Genomic DNA, 19,034 nt, shown 5'->3' with positions numbered 1-19,034 from the left:
GGTGTTGTAAAGGGCGACTGTGTTTGGCTTCCTTTTGGTGGTGTTATCAGTCTGAACCACGCTGTGCATGCTGCTAAGAATATAGACTGTCTTCTTCCGTTTGGCCGCATACGCCGTCAGCGTGGCAGCAGAGGTTGAAAACACCTAAGAAATAAGATAAATTGTTATTTCCATAGCACTTTTACACACAATGAAACACATAAACATAGAACCACAAAAGACCTGCAGCCTACCTGAGTGGTGAATTCATTGCGATTTGTGTATCTAGCGGATTGAGGAATTTCCCGGCGAATCTTGCTGACTGTGCCAAGGATGGTGGTTTTCCGTCTAAGAAGTTTTTGCGCAAGTGAAAGTGATGTGAAGAAATTGTCCGTGGTAACATTTCTGCCCTTGTCTAGGAATGGTTCCATCAGCCTCATCACTACATTTTCAGACAGTCTCTCCCCACTGGGACGATTGGGGTCCTTGCCAAGATATGTGAGGACATTGCAAATGTACTTGGGTTTTAGGTCGCAGGCCACCCAAAACTTGATCCCAAACTTGTCAGGTTTACTTGCAAAATACTGCAGGAAACAGCACCGAGTCTTTGATCTTGATCTTGATCAAAGATCTTGATCTTGCGGGGGGTTACTAGGGTTCCATCACTACGTGACTGCTGGTCAGCAAACCTGGGAAACCCACAGATCATTGGAACTATGCCGCGTAACCGCTTCCAAGACATCATGCAACACCTACGCTTTGATGACAGGTCCACCCGCAGTGATCGAGCAAAGACTGATAAGTTCGCTGCAGTTTCCAGTGTGTGGGGATCATTTGTCACCAACTGCATCATGTGCTACAACCCTGGTCTACATATCACCGTTGATGAACAGCTCTTCCCATCAAAGACTCGGTGCTGTTTCCTGCAGTATATTGCAAGTAAACCTGACAGGTTTGGGATCAAGTTTTGGGTGGCCTGCGACCTAAAATCCAAGTACATTTGCAATGTCCTCACATATCTTGGCAAGGACCCCAATCGTCCCAGTGGGGAGAGACTGTCTGAAAATGTAGTGATGAGGCTGATGGAACTATTCCTAGACAAGGGCAGAAATGTTACCACGGACAATTTCTTCACATCGCTTTCACTTGCGCAAAAACTTCTTAGACGGAAAACCACCATCCTCGGCACAGTCAACAAGATTCGCCGGGAAATTCCTCAATCCGCTAGATACACAAATCGCAATGAATTCACCACTCAGGTAGGCTGCAGGTCTTTTGTGGTTCTATGTTTATGTGTTTCATAGTGTGTAAAAGTGCTATGGAAATAACAATTTATCTTATTTCTTAGGTGTTTTCAACCACTGCTGCCACGCTGACGGCGTATGCGGCCAAACGGAAGAAGACAGTCTATATTCTTAGCAGCATGCACAGCGGGGTTCTGACTGATAACACCACCAAAAGGAAGCCAAACACTGTCACCCTTTACAACACCACAAAGTGTGGCGTGGATGTGATGGACCAGATGGTGCGGGAGTACACGGTCCGCAGAGGAACACGGCGCTGGCCAGTTGCCGTGTTCTATAACATGATTGACATGGCAGCACTGAATGCACATGTGCTGTATCAAGCATGCAACGGGACGCAGGAAAGACGGGTGGACTTCCTGGTGGAGTTTGCAAGAGAGTTGGCTAACTCTCATATGGCTGGGAAGAAGGCAAGAAAAGAACAGTTGCTTCGGACACAACCTTCCACACCTAGCCCTGGAAAAAGAGCCACGTGTCAGGTCAAACACAAATGCAAGAACAATCATGCCACTGTGCGATGTGTTCACTGCTACAGATACACATGTGGTAAATGCAGACTACAGATACCATAGCAGTGCCAGGATTGTGAGTGATTGCTGAAAATGTTGAAATGTACTCACTCACTTTTTATTGTTATTTGTAAATATGTGTACAAATGGTTGTTTTTTATTTTTGTTTTTTTGTACTGTTTTATCAATAAATCTCAGCAACAAAGGAAATACACCCATGTGTGTTGATTTCTCCCTAAGGCAAACAGAAACACAAGTTTCCTTGTGGCTCAGGAAACTAACCACTCCAAGTGGTTCAGCATGGCCCCACCTTATTTACATAACAAAAGCAGCTGTTCACAGGTGATTAAGGATATTAGCTAAAAGCCTACCAGCCATTTGGCTCGACGGTGGGTTTTATAGGTAGAAAAGCCAAATGGCTCTTCTCTGGGACTTCTAGTGTTAAGATAACAGAAATACTATGATTTAGCAGAAATACAATGTTTTTGCAGAAACACTGTAATTTCAGTCAAATACTATGAAATAGCAGTAATACTATGATTTGGCAGAAATACTACGTTTTAGTACAAATACTATGACAAAGCAGAAATACTATGACTTAGAAGTAATACTATCACAAAAGGGATTCCTCAAAATACTATGAAATTGCAGTAATTCTATGATTTGGCAGAAATACGGTACTTCATACAAATACAATGCTTTGGTACAAATACTATATTTTGGTTTGAATACTATGATTTGCAACAAATACTATGATTTGGCACGAGTAGTATGATTTAGTACAAATACTACGAATTGGCAGAAATACTGTGACTTAGTAGTAATACTATAACATAACAGATATACTGTGATGTTGCAGACATAGTCTGTTTTTGCACAAATACCACAATATGGCAGAAATACTATGTTTTAGCACAAATACTATGATTTGGTATAAATACTATGTTTTGGCACATATACCTTATTCAGCAGATATCCTATAACATAACAGAAATTCTACGACTTAGTAGTAATACTATAACATAACAGAAATATTAATTGGGCACAAATACTATAATTTGGCACAAGTACCATGTTTTGGCAAAATCCCATAATTTGGCAGAAATACTATGATATGGCAGAAATACTATGATTGGGTACAAATACTATGATTGGGCAGAAATACTATGTTTCAGTACAAATACTATGATTTAGCAGAAATACTATGTTTTAACATAAATACTATTTTTTGGCAGAAATTTCTGCTAAAAGGTACTATTTCTGCCTTTTGGCATAAATACTGTAATTTGGCATAAATACTATGATTTGGGATAAATACTATGATTTGGCAGATATACTATATTCAGCATATATACTATAACATAACAGAAATACTTCCACCTAGTAGTAATACTATAACATATCAGAAATATTCTGATTTGGCCCCAAAACCATGATTTGGCACAAATACCATGATTTTTCAAAAATACTATGATTTAGCAGAAATACTATGGTTGAGCAGAAGTGCTAAGATGTAGTAGAAGTACTTTGATTTAGCAGAAATACTATTATGGAGGAGTAATACTTTAACATGGGAGAAATATTGATACACACACACATACACAGAGCGCAAAGTGAACAGGAGCTGTTAAGAGTCTGGGCTTGGTATATCTAGGTCAGTTAAATTAGCTGCACCTGCTGTAATCAGCCCTCACACACACAGACACAGAGAGAGGTATAAGTTTTCTGCAGTGTATTTCTCACATTCAGGATTCCCCTCGAACAAATGGCCATAATTTCCTAACCGTAGGGGCTAGAATGCTCATTCTGACACCGTTTTGTTCAGAAGAGATGGGGGAATCTGCCGGTCTTCTTCATTCAGAGATAAAATATAAATTATTGAAGATATATGACTTGTAATACACTGTAACTGAGTAGAGGCGAAGCAAAACTGCGTTGACTTGCCCTCAAACAATGTTTTGTAACTCTAAATCTATATGGAGCATCAAAATCATTCTTTCACTGTAAGAAACAGCAGGCTTTGGTGAACAGTCATGAGAATTTTCAGGTCTCTGTGGAAATCCATCAAAAAGATATGACGAGAGAAAAAAGTGCCTCATTTCCAGAGTTTGAAATCTGAAGAGATCTGAGCAAGGCACAAATTTCCTACCCTCAAACAAGTGTAATTCATGGCCAAACGGTAATAGGTGATAAAAAAACTTTTTGAATTGTGAGCATCAGGAGTGTCTGAAGATATATTTGCACAAGCCTCATGTCTCAACTTTGTTTCATTAAGGAGATATGACGATTTGAAAATACCTCTCATTAGAGAAATACAGCGGTGATTTTGAACAAACTCTCCATTGACTTTCTATGGAGAATTTTCAGACTTTGTGTTGTTCTGAGGAGATTAGCAAAAAATCTATAACTCCCACAACAATGATAGTGACATTTTCTGAAAGCCAGCAGAAATACCTACGTTTTGATGTATAATTTAATAAATAATAAAAAGCTACTGGTCCGGACGGGATTCCCGGCCGCGTCCTCAAGTCATGCGCGGCTCAGCTGGCTGGAGTGTTTACACACATCTTCAACCTTTCCCTCTCTCTGTCTGTAGTCCCAGCCTGCTTCAAAATGGCCACCATCGTCCCTGTACCCAAATCCTCCACCATTTCCTCATTGAACGACTGGCGACCTGTAGCCCTGACCCCCATCGTGAGCAAATGCTTCAAGAAGCTGGTCAGGGACTTCATCTGCTCTGCACTACCCGACTCACTGGACCCTCTACAGTTCGCATACCGCCACAACAGGTCCACTGATGATGCCATAGCCCTGACACTCCATGCTGCCTTGTCACACCTGGAGAAGAGAGACACGTATGTGAGAATGCTGTTTGTAGATTACAGCTCAGCATTCAACACCATCGTTCCCTCGAAGCTGGACAGGAAACTGCAGGATCTAGGACTGAGCAGCTCCCTCTGCAGCTGGATCCTTAACTTCCTGTCTGACAGACGCCAAGTGGTCAGACTGGGCAGCACCACCTCATCCCCCATCACACTGAACACTGGTGCTCCACAGGGGTGTGTACTGAGCCCTCTCCTGTACTCACTCTACACCTACGACTGCACGGCCACTAGAAACTCCAACATCATTGTGAAGTTTGCGGACGACACTACAGTGGTGGGTCTTATCACCAACGGTGATGAGACGGCCTACAGGGAGGAGGTCAGCGCCCTGACCCACTGGTGTCAAGACAACCATCTCACCCTCAACGTCGCAAAGACAAAGGAGTTGATAGTGGACTTCCGGAGGTGCAGAGGAGTACACACCCCCATCACCATCAACGGCGCCGCTGTGGAGAGAGTGAGCAGCTTCCGCTTCCTTGGTGTACATCTGGCTGAGGATCTTACGTGGTCAGTACACATAGACAAAACACTGAAGAAGGTGCAGCAGCGCCTCTTCTTTCTCAGGAGACTGAAAAGATTCGGCATGAGCCCCCGCATCCTCAGGACCTTCTATCGCTGTGCCATTGAGAGCATCCTCACTGGATGCATCACCACCTGGTACGGCAACAGCACCGCCTACAACCACAAAGCTCTCCAGAGAGTAGTGCGGTGTGCTGAACGGATAATTGGAGGTGAGCTTCCCTCCCTCCAAGACATCTACAGGAAGCGGTGCCTGAGGAAAGCGGGGAGGATCATCAAGGACTCCAGTCACCCCAGCCACAAACTGTTCAGACTACTTCCATCAGGAAGGAGGTTCTGCAGCATCCGGTCCCGTACCAGCAGACTGAGAGACAGCTTTTTCCACCAGGCCATCAGACTGCTGAACACGTCATAGACACCTCACCTTCACTACTGGAACTTCAACATTATGCACTCCATACTGTACATTAATGCCACTGTTTTGCACATACCAACCTCTGTATATTTTATATATCTTATTTTATTGTTTACTTTATTTCATTTGTAAAACATGTATATACACACACACTCACACACACACACACGTAGAAAAACATATTTAGTACACACGTTCAGTAATGTATATACCTTTATATATTGTACATATATTTATTACTTTTTAGATTAGCCATTTTTATATTTTGCTTGTTTTACGTTATTGTATTTTTGCACAACTCTGTTGCTTGTGAAGCTCGCACACAAGAATTTCACTCACATGTACTGTACCAGTGTACCTGCACATGTCACGTGACAATAAAAGTGATTTGATTTGATTTGATTTGAATTTGTGTGGCTTGAGTGGAAATTGGGCGAGTAGCAAGAAGTTGTTGGAACATGAAGAGAAAATTCAGAATGGATGAGTGTCCACTCTGAGTTAATTGCATAGCAACCATAACAACGCATGTATTTTCTGAAAAATCACAATTTTGCAACTGAAAACTTAAAGAGGGATAAGATTAAAACAGTAGAAGATCTGAAAAAGCTGAATCATACAGCAATAGCCCAATAATCTGAGAACATTTTAAAGTTTGAATGGAGTTTCTAGGTGAAAGTATGAGGAAGTAGTTAAGTTTCAAAAACAAGCAAGTCTTAGCAGAAATTCTGAAGTTTTCCATTCATTTCAATGGGACAAATTAAAGGAAAAAAGTGTAATATTTTAAAAAGTATAATAGTAATAAACATCAAAAGTCATTGCCGGAAAGAGCAGAAAGAGCAGAACAGTATAGAGTTTGAACTGAGAAAATCGGCTGAAAACTGAGGGAGTAGTTGAAGTCCAAAAAGTGTACGGAAGCAACTAGAAGAATAATTTTATTATTATTAGTCCTTTATTTATTCAGGTAAAAATCTCATTGAGATTTAAAATCTCATTTCCAAGAGAGACCTGGCATCATGGCAACAAAAGTCACATAATAATAAAGAATAAAGAGAAACAGGAACTCAATAGTGTGGAAGCCCTTTGAGGGCATCCACACAATAAAGAGAAACAGGAAAACAATTGTGTGGAAGCCCTTTAGGGCATCCACACAATTTGCATTTCCTGCGAAAATGCTGTGTGGATGCCTTAACGCTGAAGCTGTCTGCTGAAAAGATGAAAAAGATGAAAACTTGCAAAAACTTGTGTGGTGGTGAAAAAAAAATGTCACCCTGAGCAGGATTCTAACCTGGACCTCCTGGGCGCCAGGCGGCTACTCATCTCACTGTGCCAAATTCACTCTCACAAGGTAAGAGATGGAGAGACTGACAATTATGGTGAAATGAGCAGAAACTGCTGAGAATTGCGCTGATAAGAGGTGAAATGGTTGAAAATTTTGCAGAAAAGAGGTGAATCAGCAGAATTTCTGCAGAAAAGAGGCAAAGAAGCAGAACGTTGCGCTGAATAGAGGTGAATCAGCAGAATTTCTGCTGAAAAGAGGCAAAACAAACTGTTTCTGCTCAAATTCACCAACCAGAGGTACTACCTCTGTCTGCTTCATCAGGTGGGTACTTGTATGTATTTCTGCCATGGAGCGTTAACAAGAATCTGAGGTCCATATTAGAAAAGCTGCTAAAATCATAAAAGTTGAGCTGAAAAGAGATGAATCAGCAGAGTTTCTGCTGAAAAGAGTTTTTTTTTTCTGAAAACAGCCAAAAAAGCTCGAATTTGTGCTGAAAAGGGGTGAAAAAAAATGAAAATTTTGCTGAAAAGGGGTGAAGAAGCTAAAGTATACCAAACATAGTGTTTCTGCCATATTGTGGTACTACTACATTACAACATGAATACGGATTAAAGATGAAAGAAACTGGCAACAAATTCCTCCACTACAAACCAGTCTGATACCACTTCTTTGCAGTGTTCACGTTTACTAAGGCACTACCCAAAAGGCGCCACAAGAGGGCACTCCAACACAGCAGATGACCTATGTAGACTGATGCACTTAGTAACAGTCAGCCTCCTTGAATTGGCAGAAATACTGTGATTTAGTAGTAATACTATAACATAACAGATATACTGTGATGTTGCAGACATAGTATGTTTTTGCACTACTCATTTGTAGTGAAAAAAATTAGCAATATAAATTACAGGTCTGTGATAGTGTATAAATTTGTAGTGAAAAAAAAAATGTTGACCAAGGTGGGATTGAACCCACGACTTTTGAGCTGCAGAGCCGTGTCATTACTGATTGCACCACCTGGAAAGGGGGTGGGTGGCTGAAAAACAAAGACATCAGCAATCAGAAATAGATCGCGGTGAGAGGCGAAAAGCGCCGGTTTTTGGAGTTACAAAACGTCGTGTAACTCAAAAACTAGGTGGAATAGAAGCATAATTCTTGTACTGGGTGAATCAGCGGACTTTGGTGTACTTTGACTGCGATTTTCATTGCTCTTTGTACCTCCGTCGCGGAGATATGACGAGAGAAGAAACAGCTTCATTTTTGGAGTTTGAAAACTGAGAGGAGGACAGATTTCCACCCCTCAAACAAACGTAATTCATTGCTCAACGGTAAGATGACTGTCAGCAGTGTCTGAAGATATATTGGCACAAGCCTCATGTCCTAACTTTGTTTTGTTAAAGAGATATGACGATTTGAAAATGCCTCTCATTAGAGAATTTCAGCTCTGAATTTCAAAACCTCCCCATAGACTTTGAATGGGGAGGTTTGAATGGGATTTTCTGAAAAATCACAATTTTGCAACTGAAAACTTAAAGAGAGATAAGATTAAAACGGTAGAAGGTCTGAAAAAGCTGAATCAGACAGGAATAGCCCAATACTTTGAGAACATTTTAAAGTTTGAATGGAGTTTCTAGGTGAAAGTATGAGGAAGTAGTTAAGTTTCAAAAACAAGCAAGTTTTAGCAGAATTGTGGAAGTTTTCCATTCATTTCAATGGGACAAATTAAAGGAAAAAAGTGTAATATTTTAAAAAGTATAATAGTAATAAACACCAAAAGTCATAGCTAGAATTAGCAGAAAGAGCAGAACAGTTTAGAGTTTGAACTGAGAAAATCGGCTGAAAACTGAGGGAGTAGTTAAGTGCCGAAAAACGTACGGAAGCAACCAGAATAATAAAGAACTAGAAAAAATTTGCATTTCCTGCGAAAATGCTGTGTGGATGCCGGAACGCTGAAGCTGTCTGCTGAAACTAGCTGAAAAAGTTGAAAAGCTGCAAAGATTGTATGGCAGTAAAGAAACTGAAAAATTCTGCTGAAAACAAGTGAAGAAGCAGAATCTTTTGCTGAAAAGACGTGAAAAGGCAAAATTCTGCTTAAAAGGGGTACAGAAGTTCAAATTTGTACTGAAAAGAGGTGAAAAGGTTCCTTCTGAAATGAGCAGAAGATACTGAGATTTGTATTGATAAGAGGTGAAAGGCTGAAAATTCTGCTTAAAATAGGTTAATGAGCAGAATTTCTACTGAAAAGAGTTAAAGAAGTAGAACGTTGCACTGAAACAGGTGAATCAGCAGAATGTCTGCTAAAAAAGAGATTTCTGTTGAAAACACCTGAAAGAGCTGGGATTTGTGCTGAAAAGGGGTGAAAAAACTCACAATTCTGCTGAAACGGGGTGAAGAAGAGGTGTTGGGCTGTTGAGAAGAGTTAAATAAGTTGAAGTGATATGTTTGGGTACAAATACTATCATTTAGCAATAATACTGCATTTTAGCACAACTCCTGAGATTTGATTGAAATACTATGATTTAGAAGAAATATTATGACTTTGGACAAATACAACGTTTTGGCACAAATACTATGATTCTATGATTTGGTTCGAATGCTATGATTTGAAACAAATACTATGATTTGGCAGAAATACTATTATTTAGTAGAAATACTATGATTTACTAGTAGTACAATGTGTCTGCAAAAATACTATGATTTTGCAGAAATACTATACCTTAGTAGTAATAGTATAACATCACAGATATAATGTGATTTTGCAGACATAGTACGTTTTTGCACGAATACTACGATTTCGGTCAAATACTATGAAATTGCAGTAATACTATGATTTTGAAGGAATACTATGATTTGGTAGAAATACTATACCTTAGTAGTAATACTATAACATAACAGATATACTGTGATTTTGCAGACATGTTATGTTTTAACACAAATACTACGATTTCGTTCAAATACTATGAAATTGCAGTAATACTATGTTTTTGAAGGAATACTATGATGTGGTAGACATACTATGCCTTACTAGTAATACTATAAGATAATAGAAATTTTAATTGGGCACAAATACTATAACTTGGCACAAATACCATGATTTGGCAAAAATACTATGATTTAGCAGAAATACTTTGATTGAGCAGGAGTACTAAGATGTAGTAGAAGTACTTTGATTTAACAGAAATACTATTATGGAGGAGTAATACTTTCTGCAGAAAAGACGGAGAGAAGCAATCACAGTAGCTGCTCATCTCACTGAGCCAAAGCAGTTCTTGTCCCAACAAGAGATATGATGAGAGAAAAAATTTGCAGGGGGGCCGAAGAAGCTGAATTGTTGTGAAAAGAGGGGAAGAAGCAGAACTGTATGCTCCAAACAGGTGAAAATGCTGAAATAGTGTTGAAAAGAGGTGAAAAAGCTGAAATTCTTCTGAAAGAGCAGAACAGGCTGAAAAATTTCAGCTACTCATTAAGCCAAACTGGTTCTCATATAACTGAAAAAAGGTGAAAAAGTTGAAAATTCTGATAAAAACAACAGAAGAGGCTGAGATTTGTGCTAATAAGAGGTGAAAATGCGAACCTTCTGCTAAAAAGAGGCAGAACAACCTGGTTCTGCTCAATTTCACCAATCAGAGGTACTGCTTCTGTCTGCTTCATCAGGCTGTGTACTTGTATGTATTTCTGCCATGGAGTGTTAACAAGAATCTGAGGTCCATATTAGAAAAGCTGCTAAAATCATAAAACTTTTCAGAATTGTAATAAATTAGCAATATGAATTAGTGGTCTGTGATAATGTATTAATTTGTAGGGGAAAAAAACATGTTGACCAAGGTGGAATTGAACCTGCGATCTTTGGGCTGCCGACCGGTGTCATTACCAACTGCGCCACTGGGAAAGAGAGCGGTGGCTTGGAAAACAGGGAGATGAGCTGTCAGATTTAGATTGCGGTGAGAGGCGTAAAACGCCATTTTTTGGAGTTACAAAACGTCGTGTAACTCAAAAACTAGGTGGGATAGAAGCAGCGAATCAGCAGACTTTGGTGAACTTTGACTGCGATTTTCATTGCTCTTTGTACCTCCGTCGCGGAGATATGACGAGAGAAGTAATATAAATTACAGGTCTGTGATAGTGTATAAATTTGTAGTGAAAAAAAAAAACGTGGACCAAGGTGGGATTGAATCCACGACCTTTGAGCTGCAGAGCCGTGTCATTACTGATTGCACCACCTGGAAAGGGGGCGGCGGTCTGAAAGACAGATACTTGGGCAGTCAGAAAATAGATCGCGGTGAGAGGCGAAAAACGCCGTTTTTTGGAGTTACAAAACGTCGTGTAACTCAAAAACTAGGAGGGCTAGCAGCATAATTCTTGTACTGGGTGAATCAGCGGACTTTGGTGTACTTTGACTGCGATTTTCATTGCTCTTTCTACCTCCGTCGCGGAGATATGACGAAAGAAGAAACGGCTTCATTTCCAGAGTTTGAAGACTGAGAGAAGGACAGATTTCCACCCCTCAAACAAATGTAATTCATTGCTCAACGGTAAGATAATTGTAAAAACTGCTTCCACTGTGAGTGTCAGCAGTGTCTGAAGATATATTGGCACAAGCCTCATGTCCTAACTTTGCTTTGTTAAAGAGATATGGCGATTTGAAAATGCCTCCCGTTTCAGAATTTCAGCTCTGAATTTCAAAACCTCCCCATAGACTTTGAATGGGGAGTATTGAGACCTTGTGTCACTCCGAGGCAAATTGCGAAAAAACGGTAAATCTCACAATAAAGATAGTGACATTTTCTGAAAGCCAGCAAAAATACCTACGTTTTGATGTATAATTTGTGGGGGTTGAGTGGAAATTGAGTGAGCAGCAAGAAGTTGTTTAGACATGAAGAGAAAATTCAGAACGGACCAGCACTCACTCTGACTTAATTGCATAGCAACCATAGCAACGCATGTATTTTCTGAAAAATCACAATTTTGCAACTGAAAACTTAAAGAGAGATAAGATTAAAACGGTAGAAGATCTGAAAAAGCTGAATCAGACAGGAATAGCCCAATACTCTGAGAACATTTTAAAGTTTGAATGGTTGTTCTACGTGAAAGTAGGAAAAAGTAGTTAAGTTTCAAAAACAAGCAAGTTTTAGCAGAATTGTGGAAGTTTCCCATTCATTTCAATGGGACAAATTAAAGGAAAAAAGTGTAATATTTTAAAAAGTATAATAGTAATAAACACCAAAAGTCATAGCTGGAATTAGCAGAAAGAGCAGAACAGATTAGAGTTTGAACGGAGAAAATCGGCTGAAAACTGAAAGAGTAGTTAAGTGCCGAAAAATGGGGGAGCAACTTGAAGAATAAAGTTTAAAGAGAAACAGGAACTCAATAGTGTGGAAGCCCTTGAGGGCATCCACATAATAAAGAGAAACAGGAACTCAATAGTGTGGAAGCCCTTTAGGGCATCCACACAATAAAGAGAAACAGGAAAACAATTGTGTGGAAGCCCTTTAGGGCATCCACACAAATAGTGGAATAAAGAATAAAGAGAAACAGGAACTCAATAGTGTGGAAGCCCTTTTAGGGCATCCACACAACTAGAAAATTTGCATTTCCTGCGAAAATGCTGTGTGGATGCTGTCAGGAATAGTAAAATATTATGCTGCTATTATTTGCTGCTATTTTTATGATCATTATTACTATTCCATTAATTATTAATATTGATATTGCATTTAGATGTTTAAACATATTGGCACCCATTTAAGCTTTTATTACAGGTCCAAGAAGAACCACTTTAAACTGTTGAGTTGAATCTATAATTCTAAATGCTTTTCAATGCTCCTATAATCTTAAATGTTTCTGTGTAGACTGCAGGGACAGGAAATATACTCTGTGCAAAAGGAGACAAACGCCATGCTTTGCAAAAGTGAAACTGAAAGCAGAGTCTGAGTGCAAGCTAAGAGCAGGTTATTTTATTATGCATTTATATCTTTGGATTAAGGTTTTAGTAGAGGCTGTTGATTAAAACATTTACTCAACATATTACATATATAGTTCCAATTGGGGTATTACATGTAAGGATGAGCCTCTGTTCTGGTGAAAGGTCAGAAGTGCAAAGGGTGAGATGAGAGAGCATTTAAGGACGAGACACACATACACACACATAGTTTCAGTTGTGTACGTGCTGGCCTTCTGTCTGGTGGAAAGGTTACAAGGTTTAGCTGATGAAGTGAAGGGTGAAATAAAGGGCAGCAGAAGCTGACACACACACACACACATCTGTAGACTCATTTATATAGGTAAGAGTTTAATCATGTTTTGCTTGCAACTGCAAAATTGTGCCTGCATGAGTGACAGTTTGTGCAGAACGTGGACCTGATGTTCCAGACAGATAAGCCTGGGCAGGATGGTGACAGGAAGCACCTGGGTTCGAGCCGAAGACGATGTGCTTTTTAAACTGTGTCAAAAGTTAACTGAACAGTTGTGGTTTTGGATTGACGTAGGAGATCTTGAGTCTGCCTGGCAACAGAAGGGGGCTGTACTATCTTACCCCTATAAAGCCTTTGTTCTGACAATTGTAAAACAGTTCAACACTGAATCTGCACAGTGTTGGACTCCACATGTGTATTCATTAAAATGTCGTCTAATTGCACCCGGCAGGATCAGTGGTCATTATTTTTGGTCTTCCTCCTCAATTTCTGAACCCTTAACAATGCCTTAATGCTGAAGCTGTCTGCTGAAAAGCTGAAAAAGATGAAAAGTTGCATGGTGGTGAAAAGAAAATGTTGCCCTGAGCAGGAATCGAACCTGGCCCTCCTGGACTCCAGGCAGCTACTCATCTTACTGACCCAAACTGACTCTCACAAAGAAAAGGTGGACAGACTGACAATTCTGCTGAAATCAGCAGAAGCTGCTGAGAATTGTGCTGATAAGAGGTGAAAAGGCTGAAAATTTTGCAGAAAACAGGTGACTTAGCAGAATTTCTGCAGAAAAGAGGCAAAAGGTTCTGTATGTAGAAAAAGAAACACTGTTGACCCATGTGTGAAATAAATAAAGAAATGAAATGAAAGAACAACCTGGTTCTGCTCAAATTCACCAATCAGAGGTACTGCGTCTGTCTGCTTCATCAGGCTGTGTACTTGTTTCTGCCATGGAGCGTTAACAAGAATCTGAGGTCCATATTAGAAAAGCTGCTAAAATCATAAAACTTTGCAGAATTGTAATAAATTAGCAATATAAATTACAGGTCTGTGATAGTGTATAAATTTGTAGTGAAAAAAAAACAATGTGGACCAAGGTGGGATTGAACCCACGACCTTTGAGCTGCAGAGCCGTGTCATTACTGATTGCGCCACCTGGGAAGGGGGCGGGCGGCTGAAAAACAAAGACATCAGCAATCAGAAATAGATCGCGGTGCGAGGCGAAAAACGCCGTTTTTTGGTGTTACAAAACGTTACAAAAACTAGGAGGGCTAGCAGCATAATTCTTGTACTGGGTGAATCAGCGGACTTTGGTGTACTTTGACTGCGATTTTCATTGCTCTTTGTACCTCCGTCGCGGAGATATGACGAGAGAAGAAACGGCTTCATTTTCGGAGTTTGAAAACTGAGAGGAGGACAGATTTCCACCCCTCAAACAAACGTAATTTATGGCTCAACGGTAAGATGAATGTAAAAACTGCTTCCACTGTGAGTGTCAGGAGTGTCTGAAGATATATTGGCACAAGCCTCATGTCCTAACTTTGTTTTGTTAAAGAGATATGACGATTTGAAAATGCCTCTCATTAGAGAATTTCAGCTCTGAATTTCAAAACCTCCCCATAGACTTTGAATGGGGAGTATTGAGACCTTGTGTCACTCCGAGGCAAATTGCAAAAAAACGGTAAATCTCATAATAAAGATAGTGACATTGTCTGAAAGCCAGCAAAAATACCTACGTTTTGATGTATAATTTGTGGGGGTTGAGTGGAAATTGAGCGAGTAGCAAGAAGTTGTTCAGACATGAAGAGAAAATTCAGAACAGACCTGCGCTCACTCTGAGTTAATTGCATAGCAACCATAGCAACGCATTTATTTTCTGAAAAATCACAATTTTGCAACTGAAAACTTAAAGAGAGATAAGATTAAAACGGTAGAAGATCTGAAAAAGCTGAATCAGACAGGAATAGCCCAATAATCTGAGAACATTTTAAAGTTTGAATGGAGTTTCTAGGTGAAAGCATGAGGACGTAGTTAAGTTTCAAAGACAAGCAAGTTTTAGCAGAATTGTGGAAGTTTCCCATTCATTTCAATGGGACAAATTAAAGGAAAAAAGTGTAATATTTTAAAAAGTATAATAGTAATAAACACCAAAAGTCATAGCTGGAATTAGCAGAAAGAGCAGAACAGTTTAGAGTTTGAACTGAGAAAATCGGCTGAAAACTGAGGGAGTAGTTAAGTGCCGAAAAACGTACGGAAGCAACCAGAATAATAAAGAATAAAGAGAAACAGGAAAACAATTGTGTGGAAGCCCTTTAGGGCATCCACACAATAAAGAGAAACAGGAACTCAATAGTGTGGAAGCCCTTTAGGGCATCCACACAAATAGCTGAAGAAGCTGAAGAAATCAAAGTCAGTGTTTAAAAAGTTGTTGAAATTTAATAACGTTGCAGAACAACATCAAGTAAACAAAAATGTAATAACTTAGCAGAAATGCAATAACTTAGAAGAAACATAACAATTCAGCAGAAATGTTGTAGTTTACCAGAAGCTACAACTTAGCAGAAATGAAATAATTTAGAATAACATAACATAACATAATAAACAAAAGTAGTGTAACCTAGCAAAAATAATATAATTTAGTAGAAAATTAAAAACTTGGCAGAAATATTACAAGTTATCAGAACTGCTATAATTTTGCAGAAATGTAATAATTAGGCAAAACTGTCAACAGATAACAACTGAAAAGGCTGAAGTAACCTCAAAGTTACTTGTTTAACTGTTAAAAATGACCAGAAACACTAGAAAAGGAAGAAAAATCAGCCAGCAGATAAACTGATGTGGAACAAAACCAAGGTAAAATTGCAGAGTTTACACAGTTGGTGAAATCTAAAAATGGCAAAACCCCCCCCAAAAAACCAAAAAACAAAACCCACACAAACAACATTTAGGTAATAAATGCACAAGATGCTGCGGTCAGAGATAAAAACACCCAAAAATAATGTTATTGAAATGCCAAAGAGTGGAAGAAAGTTTAGAAAGTAGAAAACCAGTAGTAGAAAAGTAGAACATTCAAATATTTTTAGAAACATATGATACAAAATATTTACTCAGTTGTTTCCAATGATTACAATAATGGCATACAGAAATAAAAATCCCATTTGGGATAAACAGAAAAATATTAATAGAAAATGCAAATCAAATGAATCTAACATCTATACAAACAATTGAAGCATCTGTTGGAATTGTGAACATATCCTTGTTTGCCATGTTTATGTTTATGGCCCTAAGATGCGCAGACACATGATAGGCTATTAACTGCAAAAATATACACATATACACAAAAATATATCCTCTGATTTGCTGGAGTTTTGTGTAAATACCATTTGGCAAGGATAAACAACATGTTCCAATGCCACATTAAAAATTTTCATAAGCTTCATTTTTTCAATTAGTTTACAGTTTCCTGATTTTATGATAAATATGGTACCAATCTACAAAATACTGTCGAAATGAAGTCCACATTGGGATATATTTGAGGTGTAGAGAGTCACACAGCTGAACAATCGATGTGCATATTTAAAGAAACAGGGATCAAATAAAGAGCATTATTGTGGAATAAATTACAGTGATAATAATCACTGCTTTGCGTTATAGAGTGACTTATGATGAGGTATTAATTGGGTTAACTTTACCTCTAACAGCTTTTCACATAGTGCTGTGACCAGGATGAAATCCATCATAAAGTAACTGTAAACAGTAGAACCATTAGAATGAATGTTATGGTTCTACTCTGATCAAAACTCAAGTCAGCTGTGTGACCTGATATAAAATGATCAAGAGGAACACATATAAATGGATGTAACCTTTATGAACTTTTCAAAATGACTTTATATGTCTGACCCATTATCTATATATATTAGAGCAGATGTGGAATACCACTGTTAGACCTACTCTATACTAATGTAGTTACTGACACCCCATACTAAGGCAGGATTCATACAAACACACATTATTTATTCTCTTAAACATTTTCTTTTTTCACATTTTGAGACTGTGTAATTTCTATAAAGAATATGTGTAATGGTTCAATAGATATAGTTATTTAAATGTCCATAATAATCACATGATCATTTTTGTACATCCTACAATTCAAGATTTAGAGCTGTGTGTTTGTATGAATTCAGCTTGCTATACTTATAGACTTAGATATATTAATCCACTATTTACCCAAACAATGTAACTTGTTTGGGTAAATAGATTGGGTTTGTCCTACAAAATAATTATTCAACAATAAAAAAAAAAAAAAAAACCCACAAAAAACATCTGCACATTAATCCAGAGTTCAGTTTCATATGTCTGATATTGTTTGTTAAATCTGGTGACACAAACACAGTCAAAAATTCATTGCTAGTGTGACATGTGGTCCTTTTTGCCTTTGACCAATGATATGCTGGTTACTTGGACCAGTTTAGTATTTGCTGTCACAGAGGAATGTTAAATCCAAAAGACAAAACTGAAAAAAATATGTTAATTGCAAACATGTTTTTGCTTAGTCAAATGATTGAAATTACTTGGAAACTGTCACCTTAAAACCTCATTGTAAATATCATCACAAACAGATGTTTTACACACAGTTAACAAAGCTCCACCACATCCGATAACTGCATATAAATGTAAAAGAAAAAAATAAAAGAAAAAATAAAACAATTAACACAAGGGAAGACTTTTGATTTAATAACTAAGCTTAAAATAAGTGTTACCTTTGAATATTTGTGGGGAAAATCTGATGCTACCCCAAGAATACAAAGCCACACTGGAAACGATAACAGGCTTGCAGCCCTCTGTCTTCCTGGAGTGAGGTGCCTGATCAGTAGCAGTGAGTTGACAGAAGTCGGTGTCTGTAAGAGTGGCCAAGCACTGATACTCTGTCCACTTGCGTAGAGTCTAAGAAGCTGGAATGCAGGCACACTGTACGAGCTTGTTCTAAAAAAATACAGAAAAAGGAACATTTTATTTGTGTTAACTAGAAATAAGTTATAAAATGAACAATGTTGAAATACCTTATAGGTGCTGCAGGCCACATAACCAGAATCCAGAGCAATCTCACACTCACATGATGGTGAGGAAAGACTTGAGCTCTGCAATGAGGTTTGAATGTCTCAGTTGGGACACTGAAGAACTCAGAAGACAGCAATACCTGCACAGAGAGACAGAGTAGAAAAAGCATAGATTTGTAATCCATAATGTGAATTAAAACTCAAAAAGTGTCAACAAGTATAATCATTTGAGTGTGTAATTCTTTATGCAATAAACAGGATTTAAATTAATTAAATGAATTAAAAGCACTGACATTTTTTAATCAAAGATAAAGAATTGTACCTCTCTCTGCTCTGAGGATCACTGAGCATCTTTGACAGGAAATACAGTTTCCTCAGTATCAGTCATCATTGATGGTCTCAGAGGTGTGTAGTGTGGCAGCATGATGATGGTCTCCAGATCAGGCAGGAGGTCAGGTGATGGGTGTGTCATCTTCTCCATTGAAGACACACTGGTATGGCAGTTCATAAAACAGCAGTCTCTTTGTGGCATGTAGTTATCTGTGCAGTCCAGCACTGATGGATCAGGTTTGGCTCAGCAGTTCATGAAGATGGTGTTAAGATGATGTTGTTTCAGCTGAGGATGGTGAAGTTCGAAGGTTTTCCCACAAAGGAAACAGGACTGTGTGTGCTCTGTCTGAAAAAATACATCTAAAAAACATAAAGTGCTTTTAACACCACCCACCCTCCCCACCCACCCATCTCAGCCCCCAAGTGTCTATGTAATGCTGGTATGGGGTGTCAGTTACTAAATCTAATTAGTGCATCAGAAAGCGGGGGCTACACCTAAAGCCCCCGCTTTCTGATGTCTTTGTTTATTAGCAGCTTTTTCCAGCTGCTCAGAGAATTCTGACTTGGCCTTTATCCACCCA

General features: G+C 38.7%; 1 protein-coding gene across 1 annotated transcript; it reads left to right on the top strand.

The window, feature by feature from the left end:
* The first annotated feature begins 545 nt into the window (after positions 1-545).
* LOC112844609 (uncharacterized) lies at positions 546-2,233 on the top strand. Its single transcript, XM_025904239.1, has 2 exons — positions 546-1,238; positions 1,328-2,233. The coding sequence occupies exons 1-2, from the start codon at positions 696-698 to the stop codon at positions 1,853-1,855; spliced, it is 1,071 nt and encodes a 356-aa protein (XP_025760024.1). The 5' UTR covers positions 546-695; the 3' UTR covers positions 1,856-2,233.
* The last annotated feature ends 16,801 nt before the right edge of the window (positions 2,234-19,034 follow it).

This window comes from Oreochromis niloticus, unplaced genomic scaffold (genome assembly GCF_001858045.2).
Source record: "Oreochromis niloticus isolate F11D_XX unplaced genomic scaffold, O_niloticus_UMD_NMBU tig00000441_pilon, whole genome shotgun sequence".
Classification (NCBI taxonomy): Eukaryota; Metazoa; Chordata; class Actinopteri; order Cichliformes; family Cichlidae; genus Oreochromis; species Oreochromis niloticus.
This window is presented reverse-complemented; position numbering and strand designations above follow the sequence as displayed.

Coding starts and splice junctions, on each gene's coding strand:
- LOC112844609 (XM_025904239.1), top strand. CDS start 696: ATGCCGCGTAACCGCTTCCAAGACATCATGCAACACCTACGCTTTGAT. Junction 1,239..1,327: donor GCAATGAATTCACCACTCAG/GTAGGCTGCAGG, acceptor CTTATTTCTTAG/GTGTTTTCAACCACTGCTGC.